Below are 17,237 nucleotides of genomic sequence, written 5' to 3'. Positions count from 1 at the left end.
TTTTTAGTCATACCCATGGTATACCATGGCATTCAGCCAATCAGCATTCAGGGCCCGAACCACCCAGTTTATAAAAAAACATTAACACCTGCCCTTTCCATGACATAGACTGACCAGGTGAATCCAGATGAAAGATATGATCCCTTATTAATGCCACTTTTTTAAATCCACTTCAATCACTGTAGATAAAGGGGAGGAGACAGGTTAAAGAAGGATTTTTATGCCTCGAGATAACTGAGACATGGATTGTGTATCTGTGCTGTTCAGAGGGTGAATGGGCAAGACAAAAGATTTAAGGTCCTTTGAAGGGGTATGGTAGTCGGTGCCGGGCGCAACGGTTTTGGATTTTTCACGCTCAACAGTTTGCTGTGTGTTTCAAGAATGGTCTACCACCCAAAGGACATCCAACCAACTTGACAACTGTGGGAAGCTTTGGTGTCAACATGGGCCAACATCCCTGTGGAACGCATTTGACACCTTGTAGAGTCCATGCCCCAGCAAATTGAGGCTGTTCTGAGGTCAAAAGGGTGCAACTCAATATTAGGAAGTTGTTCCTAATGTTTAGCATACATTTAGGAAAGTAATGTCACATAACTAGTATTTCTAAAGGAGTAAAAAACATTTACAGGTGGCTGGGTTGTCAGTTGTGGTATGTTCAGAACATGGTACTAAATGAATGAAACCGCTGGTATCAACATTTCAGTGGCTTGTGTGTTTTCCTCATCCACCTGCCAGTCTGATTGATCAAAAAGCTCCCAGGCCCAGCAGCTGTCTCAAGCATCAAGGTCAGTGATTGGAAGGTCTCTTGTTGGGACTCTGTCTGGCTACCATTCTGTCCATGGAGGAAATGAGCTAAGGAGGAGGAAATCCATGGAGGAAATGCAACTCCTTTAATGAAGGTTTGGTTTCCTACACAGAACAATGGAGAAATGTGTTTTCTGTCTGTATGAAGTGCTGTGACAAGCCCCCAGAGGTCAGCTATAGTTTCAACCTATAGATCTAGTACACATTTACAAGACATGGACAAACTGAGACGAAAGGAATGATGTTGAGGGCATTTATTTTTCATCAACACATTAGTAACCAATTTCTTACAGAGTGAACATTGTTTTCTATATGTACAGCACCAATACACCCAATGGATAAAGTAGAGAGTTAACGAGAAGCAGATGTTTTCCCTAAAAAGGCCAGTACGGGATCATGTGCCAAAACAGAATATACAAATATTACAAAACATTGTGGTAAAGGGAGCAAGACATTTCAGAATGGCTACAATCCATAACAAAATCATCTGATTTCTCCACTTAGCATAGCTAACAAAATGTCAGGGAGGGGAAAAACAAAGGCATGCTCACCAAGGGCTGTACAGTGTTTAACACAAGGGAAATTTGTGAACACCTGTTCCAAAAACTGTCTCTGGCAATTTGAAAAACAAGTGAGAAAGCTAAAAATTGATAAATCTACCATTCATTAAAAATCATTATAGGGTTGGTTGTACATGCCACATTTCTCAATCAATTCAACTTCATAGTATAATGGTACTGGTCTTCATAGTTTCTCAACTGAAATGGCAAATACTCCTCAAAAGAAAGGTAGGGAATGCAGTACCATTGAAGATCCAAAAACACATAACAGGTGAAAATTAATACAGAAGGGTAAAATTAGGATGTGAGGAGAGTTTTTATTCAGGAAGTGTGTGATATAATGGAACTATCTACTATACCATAAAAGTGGCAGCAGTGATAATATGTGCAGAAGTTCAGGACATCTCAGATGTATCTTTCTGGAAGTTCAGTCCAATCAGAGACCCTTTTTAAAAGCTATACCAACTCAAATATTCACCTTCTGAAGGCTCCATATTTGTGAAAAATAATACAATTACACAAATCAGAGTACTTATTAAACATCATATTCAATGGTTCTTTGTGGTTCTTATCATACAAAAGTGCTTCTGAAAAATAAGACTGCACTTAGATACTGATAAATACTGATTCAGACATTTTGTGTCCAATGTGTACAGTGCACATTTACCTCAGAGTGAAAAGCCCAACTCAATTGAATGTCCTTCCCAGCTGCTTTCCAATCAATAAGATGACTGACAAAATCACTACAAATGACAGATGATACTAAGTATGGAATGTGAAGTGATACAAAACACTGATATCAATACAGCCCAATGTATCATTATGTGTAGAAGATGAGAACAATTTCCAAATGGAAGTCAAAAGTTGATCATTTTAGTTGATTGGGGGTTCCAAATGAATAACAGTTGTACAAAAACAGAATTACAAATAACCTTTGTTCAAAGTTTGTACAGTCAAAGATAAACCGAAAAACTGTTCCCTACCTGAAAACAGTAAACAATGCATGGTCGTTTTCGTAAACTTTCCAGCTGTGGTTGCATCCTCGGTGGGCAGTTGTGGGAGTCTTTATTAGCTGGTGCCTATGTCGAGAGGCACTGGAGGGCACTGTGTTTTCAGTTAGCCTACTTGACGCGGTGGGGGTCAGGCGTCCCGAATAGTATTAGCAGGGGGACTCCTGTAGAGGTACTTCCAGATAGCGTAGTAGTGCAAGGCTGCAGCCAGCGCCACAAACACGTGCCAGATGGCATGGGCAAACGGGATGACCCCGTCCGACTTGAAGAAGATCACGCCCAGGCAATAGATGAGTCCCCCACAGGCCAACTCATACAGTCCATCCGTGTTGTTCTGTGGAAAATTTGGGGGAAAATCTCATGTAAAGGACTAGAATATTATTCTCCAAGGTTCAGCATATAGTACAGTAATACAACCCCTAAAAACCTTTGGAGTCTGAGTGAACTACCACAAGAAGTCCACAGGGGGGCATAGGAAGCTGAACAGATATTCTGCTGATCATATAGCGCAGGGCTATTCAACTCTTACCCTACGAGGTCCGGAGCCTGGTGATTTTCTGTCCTACCTAATAATTAATTGCACACAGCTGGTGTCCCAGGTCTAAATCAGCCCCTGATTAGAGGGGAATAATTTAAAAAATGCAGTGGGTCTGGCTTCAAGGTCCAGAGTTGAGTTTGAGGGATATAGTGGTACACAAGTGAAGGGTGGTGATGGAGGCTGTGATCACTACGCCTTGGTGATGGATGCTACTGATAAATGTATAGTAAGTCACTAATACACACATTAACAAATTCATTAACTTGATGTTTTTGCAAGAACACCAGATGACGGTAGGCATTACAAAGGTGCAAAACGATAGAGCACCTTAGAACAACTCCACCACTTTTCAACCTCATTTTCACTATCTCCAGCACAACTCCAGTGTCAACGGCCCATTTCTAAGTTTTATAGAAAAAAAATGAAGTGAACAGTTCTACCAGATGACATCATCAAAAGTTGAACCATTTTAAAAACAGTGATTTTCAAACACTATGAGCTTGACGGAGACGTGGGGAGCAAGAAAATACCCTCCCTTGGGCAAGAAACTCATTGCAGGTTTTGAAAATCAGTTTTTCCCTTTTATTCCTACCCTGTGATGTCACAGAGAAGCATTTTTTAGGACCTTATTTTTTTAACCACAGATCATAGAAATGCGCTGTTTTCACATATGTAGATACTGGTTTGGTGGAATTGACAGATTCCAGATTTTCTAGGGCCATTTTAATTAAGTTATGTAAAACCGGTCATGTTTAATGCATCTGCCAGATAGCTCGAAACAGAGTGTCAAAGCAAACAGTAAGCAGCAGATGCAAATGTAAGCAGCACTGCCACTACCGCTGTGAGTGTGGGTGGTGACTGAGTAAGGAGATTACAGCAGAAAGTCAATATGTAAAACTGAGTACGTTACCATTGATGTCACAACCAACGCAGGGAAAAAACCCATAGTCAAATAGAAGGCGAGCTCAACAACTTTATACCTAGAACAAAAAAACACAGAATATTCCATATTAAAAAAAGACCTACCTATCACCAGAAAAACTACAAAATTGAGAACAAAAAAGTGATGATGGTTAGCAGATATAACAATGGCCCTGTTCATCAGCTTCATTGTTATAGGATTCATTGAGACCGTAGTCTGTACATATCCAATTACTCCACTGAAGATTTAGTAAAAAAATATATATTTACATTGCAAAAAAGGCATCATTAAAATGCAGAAAGGTTATTATACTGACTTTTCGTGGTAGTTGAAGACGTATATCGTTCCTGCCCCAGCCATTAGCCATACAAACCAACGCATGTGAACTGCGAGTGGGCCAAGCTCACGAAGATTCAACCTGGCAGGAGAGAAAGATGATGTTCATTCCACACTTTAGCCTAGGGAAACATACCAACTACAGGATCCTCATCACATACATGAGATCATTTTGAATTACTTGTGTAACCCCGGTTCTATGAGAATACCAGTGACATGTGTCACTTACGGAATATGCCTAAGGGTCGGGTCACAGGCTCAAATTATCCAATCACACAGCGTCTGTTGAAGACAGACTGGTCGATTGGCGAATGAGGTGAGCCCCTCTCCTCCATAAAGGGAGCCACTCGCCAGCCAACTGGTCATTTTCAATCATGTCTCTAGTCCTTGCGCTCTCGCGAAAAGTGGTGACACATCTCACTCATATTCTCATAGAACCAGGGTTATACAAGTAACCAAAAGTTTTATTTCTTATACTTGTTTCGATGTGTCACTTATGGGATATGGTCAACTCCCATAACACAGACATGCTCTCTGAAGCCAGGGTAGCTCCAACAGCATCACCCCCTCAGAGGCTATGACACTGAGGGAGTATGCCCTACGAAGGTGCAGTGACATCCAGTCGGTGAAGACCACAAACATATGAGGGGTGGCCCAACATGCTATAGCGCAAATCTCCCCTAAGGAGATCCTTAGACCAGTGTCCAAGAGGTAGTCATATCTCTAGTGGAATGAGCCCTTCTGGGCTGTAACCTTGCTATTATATTTTCCAATACAATAGCCTACACTATCTCAATATAGCCGTTAACAATGTAGGGGGCCTCCCTTTGCAGGGAGGTGCCCACAAAAAAACGCAGAGGTTGGCTGCCAGTGAGTACAGCCCACTTATTCGTTTTGTAGGCATAGGGCAGACGGTAAAGCGGGTTAGAAAGAGAAGTATAACATCTGTCGAGGCCTGTGTGACAGGCGAGACACCAGTCAACTGGACGTTTGGAGAGCTTCCCTCTGTCCAAAAAGGTCCTGCAATGAAGCATACGGAGCATTTAAGGAATGGTCTGTGTAAGTTACACCACTTCTCCAAAAAACGCATTGTCTGTTTCTCCAAACAATGGGCATGTATGTGGGGCACTGGCACTCTGGATTGTGAAAGATCTTGAGTGGCCGGCTTGTCGCATTCAGATTTATCCTCCCACGGGCTATGCTCAGAGGGTCACGGCTACTGGGTGAGGGTACAAATCTTTCCGTATGTTAGGGTCCGTGGATCCCTGCATAACAGTGGCTACCAGGACTGGTTATAGAGCAGGAGAGTGGTCTCCGCTAACCAGGGTGCACCTGGCCATTGCAGGGGTCAAAGATCAGGGATAAGCCTGTTACCTCACTCTGCTTAGAGTGGGGGTGTCAGGCCTAGGAAAGAGAAAAAGCATAGGGCATTACCCTTGAGAGGGTGTGCCGTCGCTTCCACCCCTAGTGGTGCCTAATCATAATTTAGGGACAGGGTCTCCAAAAGACCATTATAGGGTTGACGCTTCTAACAGTGTCTACTCGAGTCAGTCTGGATAGATGGGGAGGCCGGGTTCTCAGGGACTGGTTTGAAGTGCCAGCATGCGAGTGTCATGCTCACCCCGGGGCATAATAACGCCACGGGGGGGGGGGGGGGGGGGGGGGGGGGGGGGGGTAAGGCAAAGAGTGTCCCAGTTAACTAGGATACCTCATAATGGGTCGAAGGCATATGAGCATGAATGTTTCTTGCAAAACATGCTTGATCCTCTTTGACTGCAGGTGGCAATAGGTATGGCTATTTCATGTCACCGAGCGGGGTTCTTTGCGCGAGAGAGACCGGCCAATGGAGTGACTAACGCCCGCGTGTAGCCAAAAGAAAGAAGGAAACATGCTGGTTACCCAGATCCTAATCCTAAGCAATAGATCAGCTACAGGTAACTGCCAAAATAAAGGAAACACTTGAGAAAATGAGGGATACAAAGCATATTGAAAGCAGGTGCTTCCACTTAGGTGTGGTTCCTGAGTTAATTAAGCAATTAACATCCCATCATGCTCATGTATGAAAATGCCCAGTTGCCCATTAGTTCATTGTCTTTGAAAGAGGGGTCTCAAAGAAGCATAGGGGGTTTAAAGCGTGTGTGTGTGTGTGTGTGTGTGTGTGTGTGTGTGTGTGTGTGTGAGCGAGTCACCAGATCTCCACCCAATATGGGAGATTCTGGAGTGGCGCCTGAGACAGCCACCACCATCAAAGCCTCTCGTGGAAGAATTGTGTCGCATCCCTTCAATAGAGTTCCAGACACTTGCAGAAACTATGCCAAGGTACATCGAAGCTGTTCTGGCGGCTCGTGGAGGCCCAACGCCCTATTAAGACCCTTTATGTTGGTGTTTCCTTTATTTTGGCAGTTGCCTGTATGTGTCTGCTCTGTTTTGGCCCTACCCCGGAAGGGAGGGTTAGAATGAGCGAAGATCCCCTCAGCCGCTCATTCAGAAAGCAAAGGTGGAGCTGACCTAATCTCAGACTGCACAAACCAAGCGCAGGTAAGAACGGGACAAGGAAAAAACGCCAGAGCGCATTGGACTTGGTGTACCAGATTGCTGTCTGGGGCTCCGGGGCCCAGCAAAGGTAACCATTTCCCCCCCTCTTATTTTTGGAATACTGTACTGACTGTCCTATAGCTCAACAAAAATAGTTTTCTATCAATAGAGCTAAGTTGCCATAAAATTGCCCAAAAAAAGACTTTGGTCCTTAAAGTGAACCCCGGAAACCTGATTTCCTGTTTGTCACTATGAAAACAAAGAAAGGTGCAAGGTTTCTCCCCTGCCTTGCTCAGTTTGTGATGGCGCCTCCTGGTGGTAGTACCGAGGAGGTGCCCACATTAGCCTGTTTTTACTGTGTTGCTAGTGCAAAAGACAGTTAGAGGCAACAATGCCGTAAGGCAAGGAAAAATAAGGACGCCATGGTATAATAGCAAAAGGCAATCTGTTATCCAGCTCCGTATGTCAGAAGAGACCGGAGGGAGAACGGACATGCTAACTTTTTCATCCCTGGCTAAAACCTGAGAAGGTGCCAAGCGGAGAGTCCAAGGGGGATGGCACTCGTGGTAAGAGTGCACATCCTCCATCTTCCCATGTGAGCAATGTCACGAAAGTGCGCTGTTGCAAAAGGGAATAGTGTATACATATTATTATTATTTTTTACAGATGTGCCTCACCACTGTCACGCGAGAGGGAGGGACAGCTTACGTTAAACCCGAGAGAGAGACCGTAGGCTTTGCACACTATCCTCCTCTGCCACTTAGGGCTGTGACCTAGTTTGACTGGCACTTCTTGCACCCCTTAGGAGGGCGGAACCTTGCTGAGGCCGCAGAAAAGGATTGTTTGGCTTCAGGTTTGCCTTGATTCAAGGGCTTAGCCTGGGTATTGGCAGTCTGCTGTGTCGCTGGGGTTTAGGCCAGCTTGCTGCCCTGTCCTTGCTGTGAGGCTAAGATGAGTTGCAGTGGCTGCCAAAGGGCCGGGTTTGCGGGGTAGGCAGAAGTTGAAGGTTTCACCTTCTTCCATACACATGTTGCACTTCTGCTGCATGGTGGCGACAGCGGGCCAAACAACTCCTTGGGTATCACAGGAGGTCCACTTTTTCTTTGTCTGTCAAGCTGGATAAGCTTAGCCAAAGAGCCCATTCTCCCACCACCGCCAGACTCATAGTATGACCACAGCCTTGGATAGCATTATGGGAGGCACAGAGTTTTAGATCTGTAGCCATACAGATCTCATCCCAAGAAACTGGATTCAGAGTACCTGAATCCAGTTGCTTCCCCCACATCCTCCTGCAACTCTGCCTGGTAGGCCAACAATAAAGAGGTCACGTTAAGTTCTCAGATTTAAAGGTCCAAAGCTCTGTATGTCTTATGGAAAATGGAGGCAATAAAGTGATCCATCTTTCCAGGGAGGGAAGTGCCAGTAGTGCTAGCAGCACAGCGTGTGGGGTGGAGGTGGTCCGCCAGTGACGGCTCCACCTTGGGAGGGTTGCGAAACCCAGATCATACATGTCCTTGCTAGGGAACCCCTAGCCAGGATGCTGCTGGTAAGGGGCTTATTCCATGAGCTCCTAGCCTCTCTGAGGCAGGCTGTCACCGTGGGAAGCAGTTTCTTAGCGGGGCCATGCGGGATAGGAGTATTTTTCCAGAGCTGGCCAATCGATACAGAGACATCGGGACTTGAGCTACTACTAAGCTATATGGAATTATTTTAAAGAAGGTCATACCAAGGATCATTTTGCTATTTGATTGGGAATTTTAAGACCCCTTGAGGTATCAAAAAAATATATAAAAAATGTATTTAATCAAAAATTATTTGGGGCCTTACTGCTATTGGCCCATACAAACGAATTGACTACATGGTACAACATATAGTCCCAGATACATGTATTAAACCCCTTATTTTTGGCACTAAACAGTCTCCATATACAGTGCATTCAGAAAGTAAATCAGACCCCTTTACTTTTTCCACATTTTGTTACGTTACAGCCTTATTCTAAAATTGATTAAAATAGTCTCCCCCCCAACTACACACAATACCCCATGACAAAGCAAAAACAGTTTTTCAGAAATGTTAGCAAATATATTAAAAATACAAAACTGAACTATAACATTTACGTAAGTATTCAGACTATTTACTCAGTACTTTATTGAAACAACTTTGGCAGCAATTACAGCCTCGAGTCTTCTTGGGTATGGCGATACAAGCTTGGCACACCTGTATTTGGAGAGTTTCTCCCATTCTTATCTTCAGAGCCTCTCAAGCTCTGTCAGGTTGGATGGGGAGCTTCACTGCAGAACTATTTTCAGGTCTCTCCAGAAATGTTAGATCGGGTTCAACTCCGGGCTCTGGCTGGGCCACTCAAGGACATTGAGACTTGTCTTGAAGCCACTCCTGCGTTGTCTTGGCTGTGTGCTTAGGGCCATTGTCCTGCTGGAAGGTGAACCTTTGCCCTTTGTCTGAGGTCCTAACCTGCTACAGATAACTTTTCATCAAGGATCTCTCTGTACTTTGCTCCAATCATATGTCCCTCGATCTTGACTAGTCTCCCAGTCCCTGCCGCTGAAAAACATCCCCACAGTATGATGCTGCCACCACCATGCTTCATCGTAGGGATGGTGCCAGGTTTCCTCCAGACATGACACTTGGCATTCAGGCCAAAGAGTTCAATTTTGGTTTCATCAGATGAGAGAATCTTGTTTCTCATGGTCTGAGTCCATTACGGACCTTTTGGCAAACTGTCATGTGCCTTTTACTGAGGAGTTGCTTCCATCTGGCCACTCAACCATAAAGGCCTGATTGGTGGTGCTGCACAGATGGTTATCCTTCTAGAAGGTTGTCACATCTCCACATAGGAACTCTGGAGCTCTGTCAGAGTGACCATTGGGTTCTTGGTCACCTCCCTGACCAAGGCCCTTCTCCCCTGATTGCTCAGTTGAGCTGGGAGGCCAGCTCTAGGAAGAGACTCTGTGGACTCCAATCAAGTTGTAGAAACATCTCAAGGATGATCAATGGAAACAGGATGCACCTGAGCTCAATTTCGAGTCTCATTGCAAAGGGTCTGAATACTTATGTAAATAAGGTATAGGTTTTTATATTTTTAATACATTTGCAAGCATTTAAAAAAAAAACGTTTTTTTCTTTGTTATTTATTTTATTTAACTAGTCAAGTCAGTTAAGAACCCGGATGACGCTGGGCCAATTGTGCACCGCCTTATGGGACTCCCAATCACGGCCGGTTGTGATACAGCCTGGATTCGAACCAGGGTATCTGTAGTGATTCCTCTAGCACCGAGATGCAGTGCCTTAGACTGCTGCGCCACTCGGGAGCCCATTATGGTGTAGCTTGATGAGGATTTTTATTTATTTAATCCATTTTAGAATAAGGCTGTAACGTAACAAAATGTGGGAAAAAGAGTCTGAACACTTCCCAAATGCACTTTATATACACTACACTACACTACATCCACTATGTGGACACCTGCTTGTAAAACATCACATTCCAAAATCATGGGCAGTAATATGGAGTTTGTCCACCTTTTACTGCTATAACAGCCTCCACTCTTCTGGGAAGGATTTCCACTAGATGTTGGAACATTGCAGCGAGGACTTGCTTCCATTCAGCCACAAGAGCATTAGTGAGGACGTTCACTGATGTTGGGCGATTAGGCCTGGCTCGCAGCCGGCGTTCCAATTCATCCCAAAGATGTTCAATGGGGCTGAGGTCAGGGCTCAAGTTCTTCCACACCGATCTCGACAAACCATTTCTGTATGGACGTCGCTTTGTGCACAGGGGCATTGTCATGCTGAAACAGGAAAGGGCCTTCCCCAAACTGTTGCCACAAAGTTGGGAGCACAGAATCTTCTAGAATGGCATTGTATGCTGTAGTGTTAAGATTTCCCTTCACTGGAACTAAGGGGCCTAGCCCAAACCATGAAAAACAGCCCTAGACCATTATTCTTCCTCCACCAAACTTTAAAGTTGTCACTATGCATTCGGGCAGGTAGTGTTCTCCTGGCATCCGCCAAGATTATTTTGTCGTACTACCAGCTGGTTAAGCGTGATTCATTACTCCAAAGAACGTGTTTCCCACTGCTCCAGAGTCCAATGGCGGCGAGCCTTACACCATTCCAGCTGATGCTTGGCATTGAGCATGGTGATCTTAGGCTTGTATGCAGCTGCTCGGCCATGGAAACCCATTTCATGAAGCTCCCGACGAACAGTTATTGTGCTGACATTGCTTCCAGTAGCAGTTTGGACTTCGGTAGTGAGTGTTGCAACAGAGGACAGACGATTTTTACGCACTACGCGCATCAGCACTCGGCGGCCTGCCACATCACGGCTGAGCAGTTGTTTTTCCTAGACGTTTCCACTTCACAATAACAGCACTTACAGTTGCTATTCAGTAAGGCCATTCTACTGCCTATATATGTCTATGGAGAATGCATGGCTGTGTAGTCGATTGTATACACCTGTCAGCAACGGGTGTGGCTGAAATTGCCGAATCCACTAATTTGAAGCGGTGTCTACATACTTTTGTATATATAATTTACTTCCATAAATTTTTCCGATTGCAACCAGGGACCTTCAGACGATTCTTGAGATGCCTGTGGGCATCCTAGACCAAAACAACCAACATGTACGTTAGATTAGTGTGTAGCCCAAACTGTTCGGACGCTACAGGCAGAAGTTAGCAGATTGGCTGTACAGACTTCAGACGAGTCTCAAGATGCTTGTGGAGGTCATAGCCAATAGTCAACAATAGTTTGTAACCCAAACGCTACAGACGATTTTGTGAGAAGACCAATTTTCGGGATGTCTCATGGTCTGACAAACACTGCTCTAGCTCTGTCACCTTTCAACGCCGATGCGGAAGTGTTACATAGGTGGATGCGGGGGATTGAGACGCATCCAATGCAAAATAATACATATCTCTAGCTTAAACTGACAGATTTTTATGGGGATCTTTTTATTATGCTAATTCGATTTCCGCGGGGGTGCAGACATCAACCTTAGGGAGTTAATACAAACATGTAAAAGTAGATTTGAACCAGACAAGAGAAGAGAGCTAGCAATTGTACAGTGTTGCTGGTAGTAAGGCTGGTGCGGTTAGCTTGCTTTGTAGCTAGCTAGCCAGGTTAGCTTAAGCATTGAGGCGGGAGCTAGACATTTGTTAGTGGTTAGTTAAAGCCTTACGGTGTGTGCTAGCCTAGTTAGCCAAAGCGAGGGCTAACCGAGTCTCGGTAGCTAGCCATGTGGCACTACCTGAAAACCGGAGGCTGAACGAGTAGAAAGTGACTTCTACTCGAAGCAAAAATGTTCCTTTCGGTCAGTACTCAACACTAAATCGACAAGAGCTGAGGTTCTAAGTTCGGCAGCGTTAACCTCACGGTTCGCCTGAAAACAGTTCACTAGAAAGACAGGAATCTAGTTGTGCTGAGGAGAGCTTTTAGTGAACGCGGTCACTTCCGCAAGGTAGAGGCAAGAATGACCAGTTGGCAGGCGAGTGGCTACCTTAATGAAGGAGAGGGGCTCACCTCATTCGTCACTCTGTCTCCAACAGACGCTGTGTGATTGGATACATCGGGCTTGAGATCCGCCCCTTAGGTGCATCCCATAAGTGACATATCAAAATTGGTATTAGAAATAGAACTTACCATGGTGTGTAGGAGGCAGCGATGAAGAAATAGATGACCACTCTATCACACATATGAAAGCAGTGCTCCACAGACCTAGAATCAACACCAAGCATTCAGTTTTTCTCTCATTGGTCTTTGATTGCATCTGCCCACTCATACCTAGTATGCAATTAAAATTATTATGTGCTGGGTGCTGTATAATATAACTCAGGTAGTCAGACCGGTTACTGCAAATTAAACTCACTGAAGTATCTGACATAGGCTTTGAATAAGCACCCGCGAATAGGCTACCACTGCAACAAGTGCTGCTGGTAAGCTCTTGGCTTGGACTTTCATTTTTACCAACACATGGCTAACCTTTGTTTAACCAGCGCTAGGCAACTGCTCTTCGCAAAAATGAGTTTGGAGTTACCTTTCTAACTAATAGGCTATGAGTTTACACTTCCTCTTTCAATTCAAATGTGGGGAGGTCAAAATAATCAAACAAATCTATTCATTTTAAAATGTTGATTACTTCTCCTTTCCATTCACCTGATGATAAGACAAGACATGTCAAAAATTATATTTGCTAAAGTATGATGGGGTCCCTGGGTCGCCGTTTTGCCTGGGAGGGGGTCCCTGGGTCGCCGTTTTGCCTGGGAGGGGGTCCCTTGGCAAGAAAAGGTTGAAGACCCCTGGTCTAGTGTGATAGAACATTCCTCTGCCTCCTCACCTCATGTGGCTCTTCTTCCAGGTGATGATGTGGAACACAGTGGAGACCAGGAAGAGGGCACACAGGGCCATGCCGTACACCCAGGCTGTGATCTTCTCCCAGCGGTCGTCTGAGAGCCGGTGCAGCAGGGCCATGCCCACAACGGCTGGTACGATGAGTAGCTGCAGGGTACAGACAAAGGGAGACAGATTAACATTACCAACTGTTGAAAACTATCATTGTAACATACACTCAGTGTAGTTTATAATGATAGTGTTTTTGGTCAAATGTGTTTTCTCCATAACCCTATCAACACCAGGTAGAATTCCGTCAATAGAATTAAGCATGGGAAAAAGAGCAATTGAGGTCTGACATTTGAAAACCCGTCTTTGTACAGTAGGCCTACACTTAGGGAACGTGAACTCACCGCGTGAGTATAGCAGTTTGCAGCATGCTCATAGCAGGTGGGCTGGTAGCGGCAGTTAGCAGAGGCCCGCCTGTTCATGAACCTGAAACATACAGCAACATGCAGCAAGTGTTAGTGGGGCAGGTAGCGGGGAGGACTAGGGGCTGTTACAATACTGGTGTTAGAGGTTATCCTGATTCAGGGCTGTTCCCACACTGTTTCTGGGTTGTTCATGCAACAGTATGCCATGCCAATTGAAGGAAGCAGGAAAATAACACGAGAAGACCAGAAACTGACATACAGTACATCTCAAAGAAAAATAGCATATAACTAACACAAGAAGGCCTACTGGTACATTCACATTTTAGTTATTGACCGAAGAAAAAAATAAAAGTTGTTTAGTTTCAGGTAATTTCCATGTAAAAGGACCCATCAGCACCAACCTGAAGTTTATAGGAGCATATAACATTTTGTTCCAAATGAAAGCTAAGAGTCTGTATTTTTTTTAATTAAGGCATAGATACATTTTTCAACCATTTTAAATCCTAAAAATGTGGAATATGCAAAAGCTTTGATTTCTGGTCACCGAGATGGAAGTAAAGTTCAGTACAGTAGAGCACATGAGTAGCGTACCATATAATGTAATATACTCTTCTGGACTGAACTATACTGTGCTGTATTGAACTATATACTCTACTCTGCAGCACTATACTGTACTATACCTTTAATTTACTGTAATGTCCAAACTTGTGAAACATAGACATCTATGATTGGTAGAGATGTGGTCCAGGGCGGCAGGGTAGCCTAGTGGTTAGAGCGTTGGACTAGTAACCGAAAGGTTGCAAGTTCAAATCCCCGAGCTGACAAGGTACAAATCTGTCGTTCTGCCCCTGAACAGGCAGTTAACCCACTGTTCCTAGGCCGTCATTGAAAAATAAGAATTTGTTCTTAACTGACTTGCCTAGTTAAAATATTTAAAAAAAGGTACATTTGTAAGTCGCTCTGGATAAGAGCGTCTGCTAAATGATTTAAATGTCCGGTCTGGACCAACAACATTTGGTCATGTATAGAGGCAGAGCTCATTAGGGTTAAATAAATAAATAAAATAACATTTTGAATAATAGCCAGTGTGTAGAATAATACTCAAACATGCAAAGGAGGATATTACATTTTTCTACCTTTGTATAGGACACTTCACCATGAAGAGAATGATATTCATAATTATACATTTCTGTATAGTACAGACCCATGATGTCAATCTGTTACAGTCATTCTGTTACCGGGTATTGATCCACTTCACTTAGTGTAGTTCAATAACCAAAACAGATTTGTTCATACTCAAGATGTCATATCATAGCTGAAACCTAATTCTTAATGCAATCATCTTTGAATCTTAATTCGAAGTACTTATTTAATAGTTTTTGAAAAACGTGGTCACAGAAAAAAGTGAGGGAGATTTTACTGTAATTCTGTTACCAAACTTTGCATCTGCACTGTTCCTCAAATAAGTATTTTTGTCAAATGTTCAGTGGCAATTGTTAAAACTATACTTTTGCATATAGGTGTATGTTTATTTATTTTTTGCATTCAATCGTTTTTGTTTGCCACACATTTTAAAGTGAGTCTCAGCGTCACTCTGATAACATGGAATTGCCCTTCATCAAGGACATATACCCATTATTTACAAAGCCATGATTGGACAATTATGGCGACTTGTTTTACCGGATTCCATCTACCTGCGCTATATCGCATTTCCTGGTGGGAAACATTGTAGCTAGTAGGCTATAGTACTGCATGCTACAATAACCATGTTTCTGCTTCATTCATGGCTACAAAGAAACAATCCATCTAAGAATAAGGCTCAGTAAATGCCAATAGCTAGGTTCACTTACGTTAACAAAACCACTTGCCTGAATAAATGAATGCCAGCTATCTATCTATAGCTAAATTCATCATAATGCAAACATTGGATAACTGCCACATTTTTAGCTAACCCACCTTTGAAGGCTGTTCACTCTCTTCATTTCAATGCCTTCACGCAAAACGAAGGGAGGAAATCACGAAGCAAGATTTAGCTAGCGAGCTACAGTCAAAAATAGGAAATCAGCAAGCTAGCCAAATGGGAAATTAGAAAGCTAGCCAAAACAAGAGAAAGTGAAGGCCCAGCTATCGTCATCAACTAATCAGTCATCTGTGCACATAATAAGATACCCCCAGTCCAAATCAATACATCAAGACACTATTTTAGTATTTTCCTTAATACCATTGTGCTGCAAATATAAACTAGCTTCAATCGATTACATTAATACTATCATTTTAGCAAATACATATCCTCCTGACACTTGTGTCCCCTTGTAGACACCGGCGTTGTTCCCGTTGTTCCCACGATTGAAATGTGTTTAGATCATGCAAAGAGATTTTGAATGACGGATGCTTGAACCAATAATACCACTAAAAGTGTGGGGCCTCGTCCTATCAGACCAATCAAACATCTGATGACAGTGTGGGTGGCTGGAGGAGGTCTCAAAATCTGTAACACCATGATGGACAGATGTAACAGTAGTAGTTACTTTTGTTTTTCAACCAGCAACAAACACTAAATATGGGTTTCCACTAGTTACTACATCCCTAAAGTTAAAACGCTTTATCGAAAAAATTAATGAGAACCAAAAGTAGCTTTTTGGTCTTAAATTAAGGTTCGGTTTAGGCATAAGGTTAGCAGTGTGGTTAATGTTAATGTTAGCGTTAGTTTTGAAATCAGATTTTAATTTCAATAAGAGAAATTGTATAAATTGCCGGGGTTTATGACTTTGTGGGTGTGGCAAGTAGTGACGAAAACCTGAATATGCATAAAAACTTATTTTTGTATTCTGTTCAGAGTCCAATATCATGTCCTGTGTCATGAATTAATCATTTATTTTTCTAAATTCAGCTTTTTAGTATTGACTGTTTATCTCAGTGCTAATAAACCCGAGCAAATAAACTGATATTACATCATAGGCCTGTTTCAACAGATGTATACTTGCATGCAAAGAGATTAATTCACAATGTTATCAGATGCAAATATGTCCCTATGGGTAATTGTGTTGTGCTGTATGTGGACAGGACACAAAACAATGTGCTGCTAGCCTATGTTGAATTGCACATCAGCAAGGTATCTGATGAGCACTCTCTAACCATGAAGTTACATAACAGTGACGGCATTGTAACTCAGCAATGTATCTGATGAGCACTCTCTAACCCATAGAGTTACATAACAGTGACAGTAATGTAACTGGATCATTCAGGAACAGCATTAGATAACACAACACATAGCTGTTTACATAAGACTTTAAGTGCGATATGCAGGCTTAATGAGTTTCAAACTGACAAATGCCTGCAGTTTTTTTTCTCTTTGGGCTATTACAACCAGAGTGAAACATAAGCCCATACTGACTCAACTTCAACGCAGTGGCATTGCACAATACCTTTCAGAACCATTAATAACCAGCACATTTATGCATGAGAAGATAACATTCCCAAATGTATCCCTTTTAAATGTTTGCGTTGGTAAACTCAGAATAAGATGTATAATCAACCCCTTAGAGAAAGATTTCACATGTTATCTTTGGACAGACAGGTAAGCCTCTAAGTATGAATTCATCTCTCTGGTTTTATATGTTGTGATGCCAAAGGATTACAAAAGTAGCCCTAGGCTAATGTGTATTGTAGTTCATGAAAGTCAAATCCACTTTTTGCACAAGATCCTATCCCTAGGGTACACCATGCACTGGACAGTTCAAATGTGGTTTATCC

The 17,237-nt window shown here is 43.1% G+C and overlaps 1 protein-coding gene across 1 annotated transcript; it reads right to left on the bottom strand.

The window, feature by feature from the left end:
• Positions 1–1,043: 1,043 nt before the first annotated feature.
• LOC120039503 (monocyte to macrophage differentiation factor-like) lies at positions 1,044–15,846 on the bottom strand. Its single transcript, XM_038984921.1, has 7 exons — positions 15,441–15,846; positions 13,464–13,545; positions 13,058–13,218; positions 12,364–12,438; positions 4,151–4,252; positions 3,823–3,892; positions 1,044–2,708 (listed from the first exon to the last, which is right to left on the bottom strand). The coding sequence occupies exons 1-7, from the start codon at positions 15,464–15,466 to the stop codon at positions 2,505–2,507; spliced, it is 720 nt and encodes a 239-aa protein (XP_038840849.1). The 5' UTR covers positions 15,467–15,846; the 3' UTR covers positions 1,044–2,504.
• Positions 15,847–17,237: the final 1,391 nt, after the last annotated feature.

This window comes from Salvelinus namaycush, chromosome 3, assembly GCF_016432855.1.
Source record: "Salvelinus namaycush isolate Seneca chromosome 3, SaNama_1.0, whole genome shotgun sequence".
Classification (NCBI taxonomy): Eukaryota; Metazoa; Chordata; class Actinopteri; order Salmoniformes; family Salmonidae; genus Salvelinus; species Salvelinus namaycush.
Note: the sequence above shows the minus strand (reverse complement) of the source record. Positions and strands in the feature narration are given on the sequence as shown.

Coding starts and splice junctions, on each gene's coding strand:
- LOC120039503 (XM_038984921.1), bottom strand. CDS start 15,466: ATGAAGAGAGTGAACAGCCTTCAAAG. Junction 13,546..15,440: donor AGAGTGAACAGCCTTCAAAG/GTGGGTTAGCTA, acceptor TGTATGTTTCAG/GTTCATGAACAGGCGGGCCT. Junction 12,439..13,057: donor TGGAAGAAGAGCCACATGAG/GTGAGGAGGCAG, acceptor TGTTGATTCTAG/GTCTGTGGAGCACTGCTTTC.